The 20728-nt window shown below is 44.8% G+C and overlaps 1 protein-coding gene across 1 annotated transcript in view; it reads right to left on the reverse strand.

The window, feature by feature from the left end:
* The window catches only part of LOC126273246 (uncharacterized), a 143802-nt gene extending 125861 nt beyond the window's left edge, over positions 1 to 17941 (reverse strand). Inside the window, exon 1 of the mRNA XM_049976790.1 lies at positions 17672 to 17941. Within this exon, the coding sequence (XP_049832747.1) occupies positions 17672 to 17941 (270 nt within the window). The remainder of the gene's footprint in view (positions 1 to 17671) is intronic.
* Between the last annotated feature and the right edge of the window lie 2787 nt (positions 17942 to 20728).

Genomic DNA, 20728 nt, shown 5'->3' on the forward strand with positions numbered 1-20728 from the left:
TCGTGGCGGGCCGCATCAAACCAGTCAGTAGACTGATGACCTAAAAAAAAAATTGTTGTATAAAATGTAATGGTGTGTATAGGTTATCTTTGAATCATAATACACTCCTGGAAATTGAAATAAGAACACCGTGAATTCATTGTCCCAGGAAGGGGAAACTTTATTGACACATTCCTGGGGTCAGATACATCACATGATCACACTGACAGAACCACAGGCACATAGACACAGGAAACAGAGCATGCACAATGTCGGCACTAGTACAGTGTATATCCACCTTTCGCAGCAATTCAGGCTGCTATTCTCCCATGGAGACGATTGTAGAGATGCTGGATATAGTCCTGTGGAACGGCTTAACGGCTTGCCATGCCATTTCCACCTGGCGCCTCAGTTGGACCAGCGTTCGTGCTGGACGTGCAGACCGCGTGAGACGACGCTTCATCTAGTCCCAAACATGCTCAATGGGGGACAGATCCGGAGATCTTGCTGGCCAGGGTAGTTGACTTACACCTTCTACAGCACGTTGGGTGGCACGGGATACATGCGGACGTGCATTGTCCTGTTGGAACAGCAAGTTCCCTTGCCGGTCTAGGAATGGTAGAACGATGGGTTCGATGACGGTTTGGATGTACCGTGCACTATTCAGTGTCCCCTCGACGATCACCAGAGGTGTACGGCCAGTGTAGGAGATCGCTCCCCACACCATGATGCTGGGTGTTGGCCCTGTGTGCCTCGGTCGTATGCAGTCCTGATTGTGGCGCTCACCTGCACGGCGCCAAACACGCATACGACCATCATTGGCACCAAGGCAGAAGCGACTCTCATCGCTGAAGACGACACGTCTCCATTCGTACATCCATTCACGCCTATCGCGACACCACTGGAGGTGGGGTGCACGATGTTGGGGCGTGAGCGGAAGACGGCCTAATTGTGTGCGGGACCGTAGCCCAGCTTCATGGAGACGGTTGCGAATGGTCCTCGCCGATACCCCAGGAGCAACAGTGTCCCTAATTTGCTGGGATGTGGCGGTGCGGTCCCCTACAGCACTGCGTAGGATCCTACGGTCTTGGCGTGCATCCGTGCGTCGCTGCGGTCCGGTCCCAGGTCGACGGGCACGTGCACCTTCCGCCGACCACTGGCGACGACATCGATGTACTGTGAAGACCTCACTCCCGACGTGTTGAGCAATTCGGCGGTACGTCCACCCGGCCTCCCGCATGCCCACTATACGCCGTCGCTCAAAGTCCGTCAACTGCACATACGGTTCACGTCCACGCTGTCGCGGCATGCTACCAGTGTTAAAGACTGCGATGGAGCTCCGTATGCCACGGCAAGCTGGCTGACACTGACGGCGGCGGTGCACAAATGCTGCGTTGCTAGCGCCATTCGACGGCCAACACCGCGGTTCCTGGTGTGTCCGCTGTGCCGTGCGTGTGATCATTACTTGTACAGCCCTCTCGCAGTGTCCGGAGCAAGTATGGTGGGTCTGACACACCGGTGTCAATGTGTTCTTTTTTCCATTTCCAGGAGTGTATCACGGAACAGGTTGCGGCCATTGGCAATCATCTAAAGAAGATCCATGCATATTTAATCCCACTTGTCCTTCTGCTACGTTGTGAGGTCCTTCAACACCATTTTGACACCAACCTTTCGCGCGTGCAAATCTTCGGTCAAAATTTGATGTGTTTTTCAAGTCACCCGCCATCCTTACTTTCGGACGTCCGTCTGATCTCAGAAGAGCAGGCACACTTTCGACGGCTTTTTTCGGTTTTTCAAGCTGAGAGTCTCCTTGAGCGTGGTTCATCTTCAACGTGTTCTCGGTTTTCCAAAAATTTGTGCCAGTGAAAAGCTTGTGCTGTTGATGAGGAACTTTGACCATAGCCGTCTTTCCCTTTTCAAAGGTCACACTCGACGATGCCCTAACTTCAATACAAAACTTGATTGTATAATTTTTCCCTAAATTGCGCTGTTCCCTTTTCGTAACACACAACAACACAACTTAAAAGATGGCGCACTCAAAAATCACATGATGGCTCCACAGAGGCGAAACTCGGACTGAGCATCTGGAAGGGATGAACACGCCGGTCTACACGAGTACAAGAACACAGCGTTGCCAGACCTCTCGCAGTGTTGTCAGTCCCACTAATTTTGTCGTAGATACCTGACTGAGTGTCACTAGAACAATTGTCAAGACGTGTAGTCAAAAGACGATGGAGGCAGCTTACAAAAGTCTCGTGCGACCAACATTTGAAAATTACTCATCGATCTGGGACCCTTACCAGGTACACTGATGAGACAAAACACTCTCACCATCGCCAACCGAGATTCTGAATGCCACATGCTGCAAGCACTTGTCGCAGTGAGGAAAGTACAGTACTGGCCATTAAAATTGTTACACCACGAAATAACGTGCTAAAGACGCGAAATTTAACGGACAGGAAGAAGACGCTGTGATAGGCAAATGTTTAGATTTTCAGAGCATTCTCACAAGCTTGGCGCCGGTGGCGACACCTACAACTTGCTGACATGAGGAAAGTTTCCAAACGTTTTCTCATACACAAACAGCAGTTGATCGGCGTTGCCTGGTAAAACGTTGGTGTGATGCCTCGTGTAAGGAGAAGAAATGCGTACTTTAGTAAAGGTCGGATTATAGCCTATCGCGATAGGCTATAATTAATATTAATCGTATTGCAACATTGCTGCTCGCGTTGGTCGAGATCCAATGACTGTTGGCGGAATATGGAATCGATGGGTTCAGGAGGGTAATACGGAACGCCGTGCTGGATCCCAACGGTCTCGTATCACTAAGTGCCAAGATGACAGACATCTTATCCCCATGTCTGTAACGGATAGCGCAGCCATGTTTCGATCCCTGAGTCAACAGATGGGGACGTTTGCAAGACAATAACCATCTTCACGAACAGTTCGACGACGTTTGCAGCAGCATGGTTCAAATGGTCCAAATGGCTCTGAGCACTGTGGGACTTAATATCTATGGTCCTCAGTCCCCCAGAACTTAGAACTACTTAAACCTAACTAACTTAAACACAACACACAACACCCAGCCATCACGAGGCAGAGAAAATCTCTGACCCCGCCGGGAATCGAACCCGGGAATCCGGGCGCGGGAAGCGAGAACGCAACCGCACGACCACGAGATGCGGGCTGCAGCAACATGGACTATCAGCTCGGAGACCATGGCTGCGGTTACCCTTTACGCTGCATCACAGACAGGTGCGCCTGTGATGGTGTACACAATGACGAACCTGGGTGCGCGAATGGCAAAACGTCATTTTTTCGCATGAATCCAGGTTCTGTTTACAGCATCATGATGGTCGCATCCGTGTTTGGCGACATCGCGGTGAACGCACATTGGAAGCGTGTATTCGTCATCGCCATGCTGGCATATCACCGGGCGTGATGGTATGGGGTGCCATTGGTTACCCGTCTTGGTCATCTCTTGTTCGCATTGAGGGCACATTGAACAGTGGACGTTACATTTCCGATGTGTTGCGGCCCCTGGCTCTACCCTTCTTTCGATCCCTGGAAAACCTTACATTTCAGCAGGATAATGAACGACCGCATGTTGCAGGTCCAGTACGGGCCTTTCTGGATACAGAAAATGTTCGACTGCTGTCCTTGCTAGCACATTCTCCAGATTTCGCACCAATTGAAAACGTCTGATCAATGGTGGCCGAGCAACTGGCTCGTCACAATACGCCAGTCTCTACTCTTGATGAACTGTGGTATCGTGTTGCACCTGCATGGGCAGCTGTACCTGTACATGTCATCCAAGCTCAATGACCAGCCGTATCAAGGCCGTTATTACGGCGAGAGGTGGTTGTTCTGGGTACTGATTTCTCAGGATCTATGCATCCAAACTGCTTGAAAATGTAATCACATGTCTGTTCTAGTAATATATTTGTCCAATGAATACCCCTTTATCATCTGAGTTTCTTCTGGTGTAGCAATTTTAATGGCTAGTAGTGTATATACGGGGAGCAGAGACGAATGACGGATCATTCTAGCGACTGCTTGGGCTGTGAGTGGGAAAATCCACTGACATAAGCACCTTTGTTGAATTATGACGGCGCAGCACCTGGGAACGAGTATCCCGGAAATAACTGATCGTGTGTCGCTGTAGTTGGCATCTAGGAAAAGTGCTTGAAGGATGGTGACACCACGACCGGCCGACAAGTTCTTGAGCGTCCAGGTCTCATCACAGAACGTAGAGTTCACGATACGCGGCAGTCTGTGGCAGGTCTGACGACAGAGTACAATGATGGTGAAGGTAAAAGTTTTTCAAGGCTCGCTGTTTAGCGTATGGTCTTGATCAAATGCTCTGCAGCAGACATACCCATCCCCAAAGACATCGTCCATTATTAGACAACTACATTTTATTACACTTGGGGTGAGGGCCATTCAGTCGGCTTATCGCGAGTTTTTATCATGATATTTTTGTAGGACATGCTATCCCACTTGATATTACACTGAGGTGGCAAAAGTCATGAGACACCTCCCGGTAACATGTCGGACTTCCTTTTGCCCGGCATCTCCCAGCAGCTCGACGTGGCATGGACTCAATAAGTCACTGGAAGCGCCCGCCAGAAATACTTAGCCATGATGCCTGTTTAGCCATCCATAATTGCGAAAGCGTTGTCGGTGCAGGATTTTGTGCATAAACTGACCTCTCGATTGTGTCCTATAAATGTTCGATGGGACTCATGTCGGGCGATCTGGGTGGGCAAATCATTCGCTCCAATTGTCGAGCTGTCCAGAATGATCTTCAAACCAATCGTTAACAGATGTGGCCCGGTGACATTTCGCATTGTCGTCCATAAAAAAAAACCGTTGTTTTTGGGAATGGCTGCAGATGGTCTCAGCTGATTCAGTTGGACCACAGTCTCACGTATGTTACATGTAAACACAGCGCACACCATTATGAAGCCAGAACCTGCTTTAGTAGTCCTTGTTGACGACTAAGAGCCACAACCTCATAGAGCCTGCGCCACTCTCGAACCCTACTATCAGCTCTCACAAACTAAAATTGGGATTTGTCTGAACAGGCCACGATTTACCAGTCGCCTAAGATCCAACCGACGCGGTCACGAGCCGAGGGGAAATGTCACAGGCGATGTCGTACTGTTAGCGAAAGCACTCGCGTCCGACGTTGATTTCTGTGCTAATTTCAGGCAGTATTGCTTGTCTGTTAGTACTGACAACTCTATGCAGAGGCCCCTGATCTCGGTTAAGTGAAGGCCGCCGGCCACTGAGTTGTCTGTGGTGAGAGCTAATGCCTGAAATCTGGTATTCTCAGCACACTCTTAATACTCTGGATCTGGGAATATTGAATTCCCTAAACATTTCCGAAATGCAATGTCCCATGCGATGAGTTCCGACTATCATTCCGCTTTTAGAGTCTGTTAATTTCAATCGTGCGGGCATTATCGCGTCGGAAACCTTTCCACATGAATAAACTGATTACAAATGACAGCTCCGCCAATGAAGTACCGTTTTGTACCCTATGGACGTAATACAGCCTTATGAGCGTCCCATTACTTTCGTCGCCCCAGTGCATATTCACAACTGTACTGAAAGTATTTACAGTACGACATATTCGCCACTGCATTTGTTTACGCCAGCGTGTGTTTCCGATATCGGCTACGCGAGACTAAATGCAGTAATACCGTTGTCAGTCGCATTTCTTGTTCCACCAGGACGATAGTTAGTCCGTCCAGGTGACCGACTGCTCGAAACCTGACCTTTGGCATCATCCTCCTGTTTTCAGCGGTACTTTATAAAGGCGAAGGTTCGAATCCTGCCTCGGGCATGGAAGTGTGTGATGTCCTTAGGTTAGTTAGGTTTAAGTAGTTCTACGTTCTAGGGGACTGATGACCACAGATGTTAAGTCCCACAGTGTTCAGAGCCATTTTACTTTATAAAGATTTTATTGAGGCGTACAGGCCAGGTAATGGTAACAACTCGTTGGGACTGAAAGCAACATCCTGGTGAGTGCCGAGCGTGGAAAGTATTTTTACCTACTTGCAGGAAAACCTGATTAATTAGGACATCGAAGAAGGTGGAAAGTGGCCCTACTCGAAATTTAGTAAGTAGCTGCAGATTATCAGGGAGATATATTCTGAAAATAGAGTTAGCAGCATGTGTCGAAAGCAGCCTTCGCTGACAACAGATCAAGAACAAGTAACACAGTGTAGATCGATAAAGACCTAATCCAGGAATGAACATTATTGACATAAAACATATAAAGGGTGTTTAAACCAAAGCTGTATTAGTTCTAAGCCTGGAAGAAAGAGTATGGACAGTTCCTGTCTTGGTGGCGAGAGTGTTATGAATGCATAATAAAGGTGATTAAGAGGGGCAGGCTAAGGGGGTTGTGGTCGTTTTTCGTCACATCACTGACACTGTTGGCTGTTCGTCAGAGGTGCGACGTGATATTTCCTCGCTTACGATAAGCCCGTTTTTACCTGCCATCCTAGATGAGGTCGTAAAAACTCACCGGCTTGGGATTATAGATCCAGTGGCGATTGGTTCCGGTCGTGACGTCGGAGGAAAGTATTTTGCGGGTGCATGTGAGCGAGGATGAAGTCAAGAATCTGTGGCTGCTAGGTGGTGCCGTCGCCTGGGGGGGAAATCTCTCGGCGGTGACTCATGGCGCGAGAGTAAAGAGGCACTCAAGCGGTGACCCGTTCGTGCGGTGGAGACACTGCACTCGACGATCCTCTCAGTGTTATTTGAGATGAGAAAACTATGTGCTAGCACCTGGACTCACTTAAAGCAGAACATAACTCTGCACTAACACAGTCATTCAAGCGCTATAGCAGCAGAGGTGCACCTGTAACGAAATTCCAGATAGATGGAATATGACGGCAAACTTTACGCAGTGCAGCAATGGATCATATCTACATTTATTCTTAGATTGTTGTCTCAACTGAAAAAGTTGTCGACCCCCTACGAAACTCTTACGATACGGAAGAGAGAAGTGAAGGAGAAAGACGCTTTGGCACATACCATTTCTACCGTTACGTACGTTGGAACATAGAGACTGCCTACTTCCGGATGTTATCTGTTCGAATAAAATACTGTGAACCTCTCACCGCTGCGTTCATCCGGGTACTTACTACGACATGTCTCGAGAACTACGCTGCACTTTCCCTTGGTTTCTCTACTTTCGCGTTCGTGAGAGGCTATTAGTCACGATTATTGTTCCTATACTGTACATCAGCATACGTACATACACCGATAGCCACTGTACAATATTTGGTGGAAGATACGTCGTGCCATTTCTACTGATCATTTTTCCTGTTCACACGCAAATGGAGCCTGCGTGACTTTGTATCAGACCTATTCTCTCATACTCATAGGGCCCCTCCGCGAAGTAAACCAACACAATCGTTCTACAGAGTGTCGCGGACCTTGGTCCTCCGAAATTCCTTAGTAGCGTTTTGCGGAGTGATTGTCTCCTTTCCTCGTAGGATTCTCATCTGACCTCACGGTGCATGTCCCTAACACCCTCGTACTGATCGTACCTAGCGATAACAAATCTTGCAGGGTGCCTATGATTTGCTCCGATATCTTCCTATGACGAATTGGTGGGGATGCCGAACACACGAACTGAATTCAAGAAGGGGCCGTAGTGTAAGACACCTCTTTTATAGGTGCGCAACACTTCCCCAGAACCGTCATAATAAGCCGTACCTCACTGTTCCCCTTCCCTGCAACTGACCCAAGTTGTTCGATCCGTTTCATGTCGTTCCGCAACATCTAAGGGACGCGTTTTACAAGGGGAGGCCACGACGTTGGGATCACGGATTTACTTCACACTTTGTACACATTTAGCAGGCCATTAAAACAACATAATGTGCATCTAGTACGGTGCATTGGTTCAAATGGTTCAAATGGCTCTGAGCACTATGGGAAATAATATGTGTGGTCATCAGTCCCTTAGAACTTAGAACTACTTAAACCTAACTAACCTAAGGACAACACACACATCCATGCCCGAGGCAGGATTGGAACCTGCAACCGTAGCGGTCACGCAGTACCAGTCTGAAGCTAAGGTGCATTGCTCTGAGGAAATCGCAAGAGACGTTTTACGCGTCTATTATGTATCTGATGTATCTCTGTGAAGGAGCCGCATGTTAGAGTTCATGGGTGTCAACTGGACGCTGGCACGGTAGCTCACCGTTTTCCGTCAGAAAACTGGCTGGTCTCTAGAATAAAAAACTGGGTGAAAGGAGTAACTACGTACTTCAACGGATGTCATGTGACGTCCGCAACGACCAAATACAACGAACAACAGCGTACAAAAAAGACTACAGAAAAAATCGGTTAGTGTTAGAACTTCGTTACACGAAGTGTATGAAGCGAAGTTTCGACTCTCATTCATACCGTAATTTTTGTCGTACAATTGACAATATTCGTTCTTGCTAAATTTGCCACGTCTCACCACTACGCAGGTTAACTTGCAAACAGCCCTGTGTATCTGGAGCTCGAAGCGTTGAGGTGCAAAATACACTTCTGCCCATTAAAATTGCTACACCAAGAAGAAACACAGATGATGAACGGTTATTCATTGGACAAATATATTATACTAGAACTGACATGTGATTATATTTTCACGCAATTTGGGTGCACAGATCCTGAGAAATCAGTACCCACAACAACCACCTCACACGGTAATAACGGCCTTGATAAGACCTGGGCATTGAGACAAACAGAGCTTGGATGGCGTGTACAGGAAAAGTTGCCCATGCCTGTTCAAGACGACACCACAGTTCATCGAGAGTAGTGACTGGCGTATTGTGACGAGCCAGTTGCTCGGCCACCATTGACCAGACGTTTTCAATTGGTGACAGATCCGGAGAATGTGCTGGCCACGGCAGCAGTCGAACATTTTCTGTATCCAGAAAGGCCCGTGCAGGACCTGCAACATGCGGTCGTGCATTATCCTGTTGAAATGTAGGGTTTTGCAGGGATCGAATGAAGGGTTGAGCCATACATCGTAACACATCTAAAATGTATCGTCCACTGTTCAAGGATCCGTCAATACGAACAAGAGATGACCGAGACGTGTAACCAATGGCACCCCATACCATCACGCCGGGTGATATGCCAGTATGGCAATGACGAATACAAGCTTCCAATGTGCATTCACCGCGATGTCGCCAAATACGGATGCGACCATCATGATGCTGTAAACAGAACCTGGATTGAAACTTCCTGGCAGATTAAAACTGTGTGCCCGACCGAGACTCGAATTCGGGACCTTTGCCTTTCGCGGGCAAGTGCTCTACCATCTGAGCTACCGAAGCACGACTCACGCCCGGTACTCACAGCTTTACTTCTGCCAGTATCCGTCTCCTACCTTCCAAACTTTACAGAAGCTCACCTGCGAACCTTGCAGAACTAACACTCCTGAAAGAAAGGATATTGCGGAGACATGGCTTCCTTCAAAAGAGTAGATTGTCGTACCTCAGTAGGTGGTAGAGGTGTACAATTCGCCGTACTCCGTACGCGCCCCGTATATGTGGGCTACTAAAGGTCAATTCGTCCAGTTAGCGATGGTTGCAGATATTTAGTAATCTGACTGCTACTCGGCCATGTAACGCCTCACTGCATCGGTGACAAACATTTACTACGCACATCAAGTATTAGTTTCATATTCAGTTATGTTAAGTGGCGCGTACAAAACAGAAACACATGAAGGGGTTGTCAAGTGCCCAGTACAGAATATGCCACTTACAGCTTTCGTTTCTGTCAACACGAGAAACCCTCACATCAAGCTGTTTGGTGTCCGTGAAGTAGCACTTAGGATTGCTGTGTCCATTTCTGCTGCGAGAAGATAACACAAAGCGAAGAAGGCATCTGGTAGACGCGCAAATTTCGCCGTCTGGACTGCACTCTCCCCGTGTTCTTTTCTCGCCTAGATGCTACAGATACGAGTGAATTTCGAACCTTATCCTGCAATTAGTAGGGATCTTACCGAATGTGGCATTCTGATAATAATAGCTTGGTAAATTCGACATCCAAGTTGAAATTTGAAGTACGTTCATCACGCGTATTAGGAGATTTAACCGGAGGAAGAGTCCAAGAAATCCAGGTATCCTGGTCCGTGTCTCGACCGTGGTTACAGTTTAAATTTATCGACTGCTGTGAAGTCCACTACAATAACGCCGTCATTGACAGGCTGCACTCACAAAAATTACAGGACAATTTCTTTCACCTTAACAGAATGTTTCTTATGCATATTCAGAGAAAGTACAGCTGAAAATTCATCAGTAAATTATTCACGGCAAAAAAATGCCGTCCTCTTTCTGAAAGAGATTTCTGTAACTAGAGAATTGAGGAAACGATAAATTATTCTCTTCTCCATGCAGGAACAATGATCAAAAAAGTCCGCGGGAATATGGAGGAACATTGTCTTCGTACTAAGCTCTTGACGATCATTTCTTTTCCAAACGCCCTTTTCTTTTTCCACAATGTGATTTCCTAGTGGGACTGCTTAGGAGAGACTTACCGATAGAGTGAATCAAACGTTCTAAAAGCCAGGTCTGAATTACTGATAATAGGAATATTCTACAAAGGTCTAAAATATAAACTTGTTTCAATAAAATGAAGTAGGAGGTGTGAATACTTAATTTAAAGTGTATTAGTCTGGTAAAAAGAGGAAATAAAAGATAGGTTCAGGGGTGAGATTAATCGAGGAGATTAAAAAATTTCAATGAGAAGGTTCACTAATGACATTGCTATCCTTACAAAACATGAGGAGAAATTACTGAACCTGTTGAAAGGAATGTTCAGCCTAATGAGTAGAGACCATAAAGAGAAAATAAACCGAAGAGAGTCGGAAGAAATGGGGAGTGGTGGAAATAAAAGTAAGGATAACCTCGACATAAAAATGGTGACCACGAAGTAGATCAAATTTAGGAATTCTGCTACCTCGGAATGAAAATAATGTATGTTGGGACATAAGAAGGAGACCAACACAGGAAAAGAGCGCACGCGTGGCCGAAAGAAGCCTACTCGTATCAAACATCTGCCTTAATCTCAGGAAGAAATTTCTGAGAATGTAAGTCTCGAGCACAACATGATATGGAAATGAGTTATGGAGTGTGAAAATCCGGAGAAGAATATAACCAACATCTTTCGTTTGATATGTGGTGCTATAGAAGGGTGTTGAAAATTAGATGGACTGATAATAAATTAGGTGCTTCTCCGCAGAATCGGCTAAGTACTGGGCATGTAGAGAACACTAACAAGAATAAGGGATAGGATGATAGGACATGAGTTAAGGCACCAGGGAATAACTTGCTTAGTCCTAGAGGGAACTCTGCAGGGTAAAATCTGTAGCGGAAGACAGAGACTGGAAAATAACAAAGTGAAGACGTTGCTGCTGCTCTGGAATAAATAGGTTAGCGTAGGAGGGGAATACGTGACAGGCCATATCTGACCATTCAGAAAACTGATGATTTAAAAATAAAAAAAGGAATACCGTAAATGAAGAATTATAATTCAAACCACAGTAAAATTATCGAGAGACAGTAGTAAGGCTTTACTTAATGTGGAGGAAAATCGATGTTTCGTAATCACAAATACACTGCAGATTCTGTGAACTGAATCTGCCCAGATGTTTCCATCTTCCACTGTCGCGAGTCGTTGTGGCCGAGCGGTTCTAGGCGCTTCAGTCTGGAACAGCGCGACTACTACGATTGCAGGTTGGAATCCGGCCTCGGGCATGGATGTGACCTATGTCCTTAGGTTAGTTAGGTTTAAGTAGTTCTGAGTTCTAGGGGACTGATGAGCTCAGATGTTAAGTCCCATAGTACTCAGAGCCATTTTCTGCCACTGTGATCAAAACCAACTCGACACCTACGTTGGGATGGCTGCCAGTTCAGGGTGCCACAGGATCTGTTTGACACTATCCATTTCGCAATGACAGAATGTTTCCTAAGCTGCTCCACATAGCAAGGACAGTGAAAAACGATGCAGATGACACACAGTGAAAAACACTGCAGGCGACTTGATTGAGAAGTAACACATCTTGAAAGGAGTATTACAAACACTCATTTGGGTCGTAAATGCACAACCGTAGAAATTACGGAGCTGCTAAGTTTTTATGTCACTTAGTTTAGAGTTTATACCAAAGCAAACTTTCTGCATTTAATTGTGTCTCATAACTCTGTGTAGCCCAGAAAGCTTTAATGAACAATGTAAAGTTAAATTAAACGTCGTAGTTGTTCCTTCTTAGATTCTGCTTCGTGATACTTCACGAGAAGTAATCTTTCTAACATATTTAGTCTTCTTGACAAACTTACTCTCAGTTTAGGTCTGGCTGATGTAATTATTAAAACGATAAATTAGCACTTTGCAGAAAATGGCAAAACGATGAACATTTTCTATTTAATTATACACTCGTGCCTATACATGTGTTAATTTCGTAGGGATACTAGCTGAGACATAGTGGTGTGCAGTATACAAGTTGTTGGGAAATCACTAAGAACAACAAATTTGAGAAGTGAAGGGCCATAATACAAATTTAGCTAACAGTGTTATTTAATAATAATGTGATTTTGTCCATTGGTGGGCAAATGTTCTCAGATCATACGTTTAGTGCAATATGCAGAGAGCCGGCATGGAAGAATGTCGCGAGCCATAATCGTAATTTTTAACCTAACTCCACACATTTTGTACAAAGACCCGTAGAATTTAACAAGACTATAATTTTGAGGCATAATTATAATGAATCCATCGCTTCCATCATTCAAAAATCGGTAGCAAGCCCCAAAACGATATTTGATCGCTTGCTTCTGACCAAATGCTCTTTGGGTCTATTCTTTAAGTTCCCATGCATATTACAAATTGATTTGGAGACAATATAACATATGCTTTCGATTACAGTACACGAGTACTTGAAAGTTCCAGTTGCTTTGCATTTCAATTATTTTACATACACTTAGTTAATCACTCATCAACATAGTCGAGATTTCGCTTTTGGTTATCTTTTTAGAAATTATTCTTAGTGTTGTAAACATTTATTGGCTTTGCTAATAACCTCTTATTTGCTGTGGAATAATAGGTTTTGTGCTGGACTGCTTACACGAGCTACTTCCATCAGCGTTAAAGAACGGCACCTCTTGCTGCTGGATACAGTTTTGTTACACGTTTTTAAAACAACTATCTTACCTCTTTCGAAGCGAGAGCTTAAAATAGAACTATCCTGACACACAGTTTCCCTTACAAGACAAATTAATTAACATAAACAAATTAAAATCTTGACGTAAAGGACTTTATACAAAATACTTAGATAAATTATATGCGATACTATTCATATCCCTGCCGACAGCATTCAGTTTACATTCTAGTAATATTGTTAGTTTTTAAGACACATTTGCAGCACGGCTCAATCATTATCTTGCAAACATTATATTCGCTCTGAATCTATACTGTAGGAGACTCCTTTTTATGTTACGAATGACTGGATTACACAGGGAACTAGCCTTTGCTCCAAAACGAAAAAAAAGTTTTAGAGTGTTCTTATTTTAACACTTAGCTCGAGTATGACGTCACCAACCGCAGGCCACTCTACGCTGCCTCATAGTATAAGCAGTAGTGTTTGGACTTACATGCAGAGTCATAATGTTTGTCACACGTATTACTTGCGCCTGTGTCAGTTGAGAATGCCTAATTCAGTCACAGAGGAACTTTCCACACTTTGTCGGTTCTAACATCTGTGTCTACGTGGAAATGATTAATACACAAACGTATTACGTAAAGATTATGATTTCAGTTATCCGTTGGATACACGTCAAAGAAATAAACCTCATAACAAGAAGAGAAGACGTAGATCGCCAACTCTATGTTACACAAAGGTTGAAATCGTAAAATGTGAGTGTGGTACCCACGAAGTGTTGGATTTTTCGATCTACATAATTACGTACATGGAGTACAAACATACTTCACTACTGACTGTTAATAGAAAGAAGGTATACAGGGTGATACAAAAAGGTACGGCCAAACTTTGAGGAATCATTCCTCACACACAAGGAAAGCAAAGATGTTACGTGGACATGTGTCCGGAAACGCTTAATTTCCATCTTAGAGCTCATTTAATTTCTTCCACCTACGCTCAATGGAGCACGTTATCATCATTTCATACGGGACACTCTACCTGTGCTGCTGGAACATGTGCCTGTACAAGTACGACACAACATGAGGTTCATGCACGGTGGAGCTCCTGCACATTTAATTCGAAGTGTTCGTACGCTTCTCAACGACAGATTCGGTGACCGATGGATTGGTAGAGGCGGACTAATTCCATGGCCTCCACGCTCTCCTGACCTCAACCATCTTGACTTTCACTTATGGGGGCATTTGAAAGCTCTTGTCTACGCAACCCCGGTACCAAATGTAGAGACTCTTCGTGCTCGTATTGTGGACGGCTGTGATACAATACGCCATTCTCCAGGGCTGCATCAGCGCATTAGGGATTCCATGCGACGGAGGGTGGATGCATGTATCCTCGCTAACGGAGGACATTTTGAACATTTCCAGTAACAAAGTGTTTGAAGTCACGCTGGTACGTTCTGTTGCTGTGTGTTTCCATTCCATGATTAATGTGATTTGAAGAGAAGTAATAAAATGAGCTCTAACATGGAAAGTAAGCGTTTCCGGACACATGTCCACTTAACATATTTTCTTTCTTGGTGTGTGAGGAATGTTTCCTGAAAGTTTGGCCGTACCTTTTTGTAACTCCCTGTATAGCCAAGTCCATAAATGAAGTTTGTAGCATGAACGACAATAGTACATATTCCAAACAAGTGTTGCATTTTGAGCTACGCGGTCACTTATAATGCTCAATTAGCACCATGCATACAATAACAGAGAAAAAGCAGATCATTTTCGTACTAATTTGTGATTTTGATCAAAAATATATATCTTTCATATTCGCAAGACATAATTTCTTTCCCTTGTGAAAGAGATTAGTAAAGAAAGCTCCATTTTCCATTCTTCATGAGATTCCTTCCCATCCTTTGCCACTGTCTGAAACACACACACACACACACACACACACACACACACACACACACACACACACACAAAGTTCAAACGGGCATTTTTTATTTTAAGTTGAATTTGTGCAGCTTGAGAGCATGAGTTTAGCTTCTTTTCTTTTTCTTTTCCTTTTTTTTCTTCTTTGTATGTGATTGCGATTTGTTCGTCAATTGCACAGTATCGTTTAAACTTACTGCACGTACTTTACTAGTGCTGAGTATGACGACATGGTATTTGCGCACGCATTTTTGCCGTTGTTTGTAAAGAGTACAGCAGAAGATTTCCTTACTGCGTTTACTCGTGTTTTGAATCAAGCACGTGAGTCTGATGCAGCGCCCACCGGTGGTTCCACCACAAAAATATGGCAGCCGTGAAAGAATGCTAACATAACTTCAGAAAAGATAAAAGAGATGCAGTGTAGAGGATTCGAAAATGCATTCGAGGCGGAGATGGAATTTATGACTATCAAATTTGAACTTAATCGTTTCCCTTTGGTTATCACCATCTGTGAGTGTTTGTTACATTCTAAGAGCTGTATCTGTCTAACCAATAAACATTAGTAACATTTTATATGGAATTTTTTATTCGATTTAGTCTATACATATTGAGTTGATGCATACGTTCGTAACGTTTATATATTAGTATTCCGGTTATCGATTGTCATTTTTTATTTGTAGTTCACTGTTGCTATTTGGGTTCATATAGTGTCATTTGAGGACAGTGTGGACGCTGGAGTGCCAAGTCGGAACATGTCCGAGACGTTATTCTGAGTTCAATAAAAGGGTGACAAATGTGGAGGCATCAAGAAACATTTGCGTCGTGTATGGGGATAATGCCACTGAACAGAGAATTACAAGAAAATGGATTTCTACTTTTATGGAGGATCTATTGACATTAGCGGCTCTGCACGTCTGGTAGTAACTTTCGGATTTGATGAAGATAGCTTAAACGCGTTAATCCACAATGATCCACATCAGTATACACGAGAACCGGCAAATGTGATGAACAGTGATGATTTCAGCATCGTGCGGCATCTGTATGCAGTGGGCCAGGTTCAGATATCGGGTGTGTAGGTGCCGTATGCTCTAAAGCCAAAATAACAAAACTTTGTGGATGTCCATATGTGCAACTCTGCTTGCTCGTCATCAACTGACTAGTGAAGCCGGCCGCTGTGACCGATAGGTTCTAGGCCCTTCAGTCTGGAACCAAGCGACCACTACGGTCGCAGGTTGGAATCCTGCCTCGGGCATGAATGTGTGTGATGTCCTTAGGTTAGTTAGGTATAAGTAGTTCTAAGTTCTAGGAGACTGATGACCTCAGTTAAGTTCCATAGTGCTCAGAGCCATTTGAACCATTTTTTTGACACCAACCATTCCTATTCCGTATCGTTACTAGTGACAAGAAATGTTATCTTTACGCTAGCACAAGGAAGAGCAAGAAACAGTTGAGCCCAAGCAAAGCAGCAACTTCCTCTACAAAGACCTGCACTCAGCCCCATGAGATATCTGGTGGAACAGTCACCGGTTTGGTGAACTAAGAGTTGCTTCCCTGAGGTGCAGCCATCACTGCTGACACTTATTGTCAACAAATGAGACGTCTTGCAAAAGCACTCCAAGAACAACGACCACGAAGAGTGCGTAAAGTGATACTGCTCGACGCCAAGACCCGCCGGCGTTCTGCTACAGAGACAAAAAACGCTATACAGCACTTGAGTTGGGAAGTCATTCCACACTCATTCTCCTGATCTTGCGGCCTCAGATTTTCACCTTTTCCGCTCTCTATCGGACGACTTTCAAGGAACATCGTTTCCGGATGAAAATGCGTTCCGAACATGGCTCGACGAGTTCTTCGCTTCAAAACCACGTGATTTTTACAGTCGCGGAATCGAAAAGATAGCCCAGTGTTGGCAGACTGTTGTATATAGTGAAGGAGAAGATATTATTGATGACTGAAGTCTTTCTTAAGTGTATTATTGTGTTTATTAAGCTTATGGAAAAGCGCTATGAAGTTACACACCAACCCAATATATACGGAATTCTTCCAATCCATCTGTTGCACACAGCAAATAAGTGCTTAACAGCATTGGTTAAAAACAGTCTTGGTTGAAATTTTATTTCTTTATTTTTTTTAACTTTTCAACGACGCGTTTCGCCTTATTTAGGCATCTTCAGGTTATCTTTTCTAGATGGACGCGAGAGGCACCAAGATCTGCATAACGTGTTACCTGTTCACAGGAGCGTCTGTGAACGGGAACACGTTATGCAGATCTTGGTGCCTCTCGTGTACATCTAGAAAAGATAACCTGAAGATGCCTAAATAAGGCGAAACGCGTCGTTGAAAAATAAAAAAAAATGAAATAGCAACCGAGACTGTTTTAACCAATACCAATACACACGCTTATACGCACATCGCAACAACACCCGACAGAGTCCGTAGCGTCACCACCTGGCACACTTCCCTCGGCAAACTATAGAGATGTTGGTGACACTGTGTTGACGGAACCGACATCGACAGCTCACTGTGGGCAGCTAACCAGTGCGACGCCAGAGAAGCGGCTGCTGCGGCGCCGTGTTGACACAGCCGCCGCCTGATTGTTTACCTGCTGGCGAGGCTCCATGGCAGCTGTAGTCGACGACTGCTGCAGCGGCTGCGACTGGACGCTCTGTGCAGTGCCGGCACCTCGGACACTGGTGGCTGCTGCTGCCGCTGCGAAACGCCGTGGCCGGGTCGCGCCACCCGCCGCCGCGGCCACCTTTATACCGGCACTTTCACGCACACACTCTCGCGGCACGTACTGATGAGCGCCAGACGCGGCCGTGATTTCCCTCGGGAGCCTCGGCGGCGCCGCTGCGGCCCGAGCGTAGCCCATACCGGCCGGTGATCGCTTCCGCGGTGCAGGCTCCACCCGTACCCCACCATACCTGATCAGTGAAAACGCCTGCGCCATCTGTTTTCGATTACACGATTGTATCCATCAATTTCAACGAGCTTTTACATATTGTGCTTTCGTCTCCGAAAAATAAAAGACGGACCACCGAAAACGTATGTGTTGATAATATTTTGAACGAGACATTGAGTTTACGTTGCTCCGCCAACGGCCTTGTTGAAACCGTATTACCTCGGCGTATCATGAAAAGCCCAAAGGCCTAAGCGGGATGACTGGACCTTAGAGCAGGGGAGCATTTAAATTTTATTGGTCACAATACAGGGTGCGTCAAAAAAATGTATAGACACTTTATAGTGTCATAGAAAATTTATTTCCCGTTCTACAATGCTTAAATTTTTGGAAATGGAAAGCTTAAAGTCTAATTGGAAATATAAATGTACTTTGCAAATGTGATTAATGTTCAAACTGGTGGCCTTCAGCATCAATACATTTCTGAGTACGAGTCACCACTGATTCCGTACATCGTACCAAAGTGTCCAATGAGGTTTCTGCGCACACCGCCTGAATCTCATTCCAAAGTGTGTCCAGGTTACGTGGTTTACGTTTGTACACCTCATTTTTCACTGTGTCCTATAAGAAGAAATCCAGTGGCGTGAGGTCTAGAGAGCGTGCAGGAAACTCGATTGGTCCCCTGCGTCCTCTCCACTGGCCTGGCACATTGTGATCCAGGTATGCTGGTACGTCCCTATGATATTGCGGCGGGGCGCCATCTTGTTGGAAATAAAACTCATCACTACCGTATAATGCACGAATGGCAGGGAATATGGAGTCAGCAAGCACTGTTAGGTTCGTTTTTCCAGTAACAGTACCTTCAAAGCGGAAAGGCCCAATGAGTCCCCTTGCAGACAAACCACACCTCACATTTAAACCAGGCAAATTCACAGCCTTTTCAACTGTAATTTGAGGATTATCTTCAGGCCAGTACACACAACTGTGCCTATTGACAGTTCCATTGAGTTTGAATTGGGCTTCATCTGACCAAATTATGCTACCCATAAATCCCGGTTCACGTCTCGCCATCTCCTGAACCCATTTACAAAATTCTAACCTTCGATCTGGATCGTCCCCACATAGCTGTTGCACCAGCCTTGGAATGTACACACCAAACTTGCCTTTCTTCAGAATGCGTAGCACACTACTAGCACTTACAATAATCTCTCGTGCCGCTTGCCTTGAAGATATTTGAGGTGAACGCTGAAATAGTTCCAAGACCGTAGTTGTGGAATCATCACTTGTAGCTGTACGAGATCGCCCTGATCGACCTTTATGCACATCACACACTGTGCCATGAATTTCGAATTTGTCATGTAGACATATAATTATTAACCTAGAAGGTGGTTCTGTACCAGACTCACTTCTCCACTGTCTTCGAACCGCAGCTACATTCTCAAACTTCCAGTACCACTTAATTATCTGCTTCCGCGTTTCAAAGCTCAAACTCACGTCCGCCATGTTGCAGTTACTTCCTTGCCACTGCTGCCACCTGTTGAAGAAACGTAACATTACTTTCTCACAGATATTTAACCTTGTAGAAGGGGAAATAAATTGTCTATAACAGTTCAAAGTGTGTGTACATTTTTTGACGCACACTGTATTTATTAAAGTCAATGAACAAAAATAACATTTGTCATAACTTCAAGTGAGAACATAAGTACATGAAGCCCATCAGTTGGCTTTCAGTACCCAAGCAATGATACCAACTTCTCACATGAGAAAGACAATACTCAAAAAAATGTAACTTTACACATGAACTGCGAATAACTATTTGTATTAATAGTAAAGAAATAACATTTATAATAATGAACTCCCAGTCAGCGAACATTTATACCCAAAGCCCATCAGTCTGCTTTAGTTACTAGCAAATGTATAACTTGCCAAATCAGAAATGTAATACCGTTTTATAGAAAATAGAAAACACTGCACGCCCAAAGGGCTATCGTAAGTACACTTACAGAGAGTTTTAAAACCTTGCCCAAATATATTCATTTACAAGAAAGAGTAATCTTACATTTCAACTGTGAATAACTATTTTGTATTAACAAATAGTGAAGAAATAACATTTATTATAATAAACTCCGAGCCAGAGAACATTTATGCATGAAGGCTATCTCTTGGCTTTAGTTACTAACAAAGGTATAGAAACTTTTCAAATGAGAAAGGTAATACCTTTCTTGGAAACTAGAAACACTGCACGCGCAAACAGCATCAGAAAAGTAGATTGCCACTACAATCTCCTAATAACATCTCATTGGTTAACGGCCACCAACTGCTTGGCCGTTCCGACCATCTCAAGATACAGCCGTTACAACTGTCGCTATACAATGCCTTTTCAAAACACCTCTTCACCGATCGGGGTACCTCCCCTCCTTGAGCAATAGCACGGTCTTCTCTCCACCTCACAACTAAACTCACTCGCGCTCGCCTGTCCATCCGCTCACCGCCGCGCCACCTCGCGGCTGACTCACCAGTGCCGAAAGGTTAGCATCTCTGAACAAATATCGATAGCCACCAAGCAGAAAGGCTCACTTGTCACAGTGGTAGCATTGACATTGGTTCCCGTCAGATCACCGAAGTTAAGCGCTGTTGAGAATGGCTAGCACTTTGACTGTGCCACCGTCTGGGTAAGCCGAGTACTGTTGGCAAGATGGGTGCACACACGCCTTGTGAGGCCAATTGAGGAACTACTTCATTGAGAAGTAGCGGCACCGG

The sequence above is a fragment of the Schistocerca gregaria genome, chromosome 5 (assembly GCF_023897955.1).
Source record: "Schistocerca gregaria isolate iqSchGreg1 chromosome 5, iqSchGreg1.2, whole genome shotgun sequence".
In the NCBI taxonomy this organism is placed as follows: Eukaryota; Metazoa; Arthropoda; class Insecta; order Orthoptera; family Acrididae; genus Schistocerca; species Schistocerca gregaria.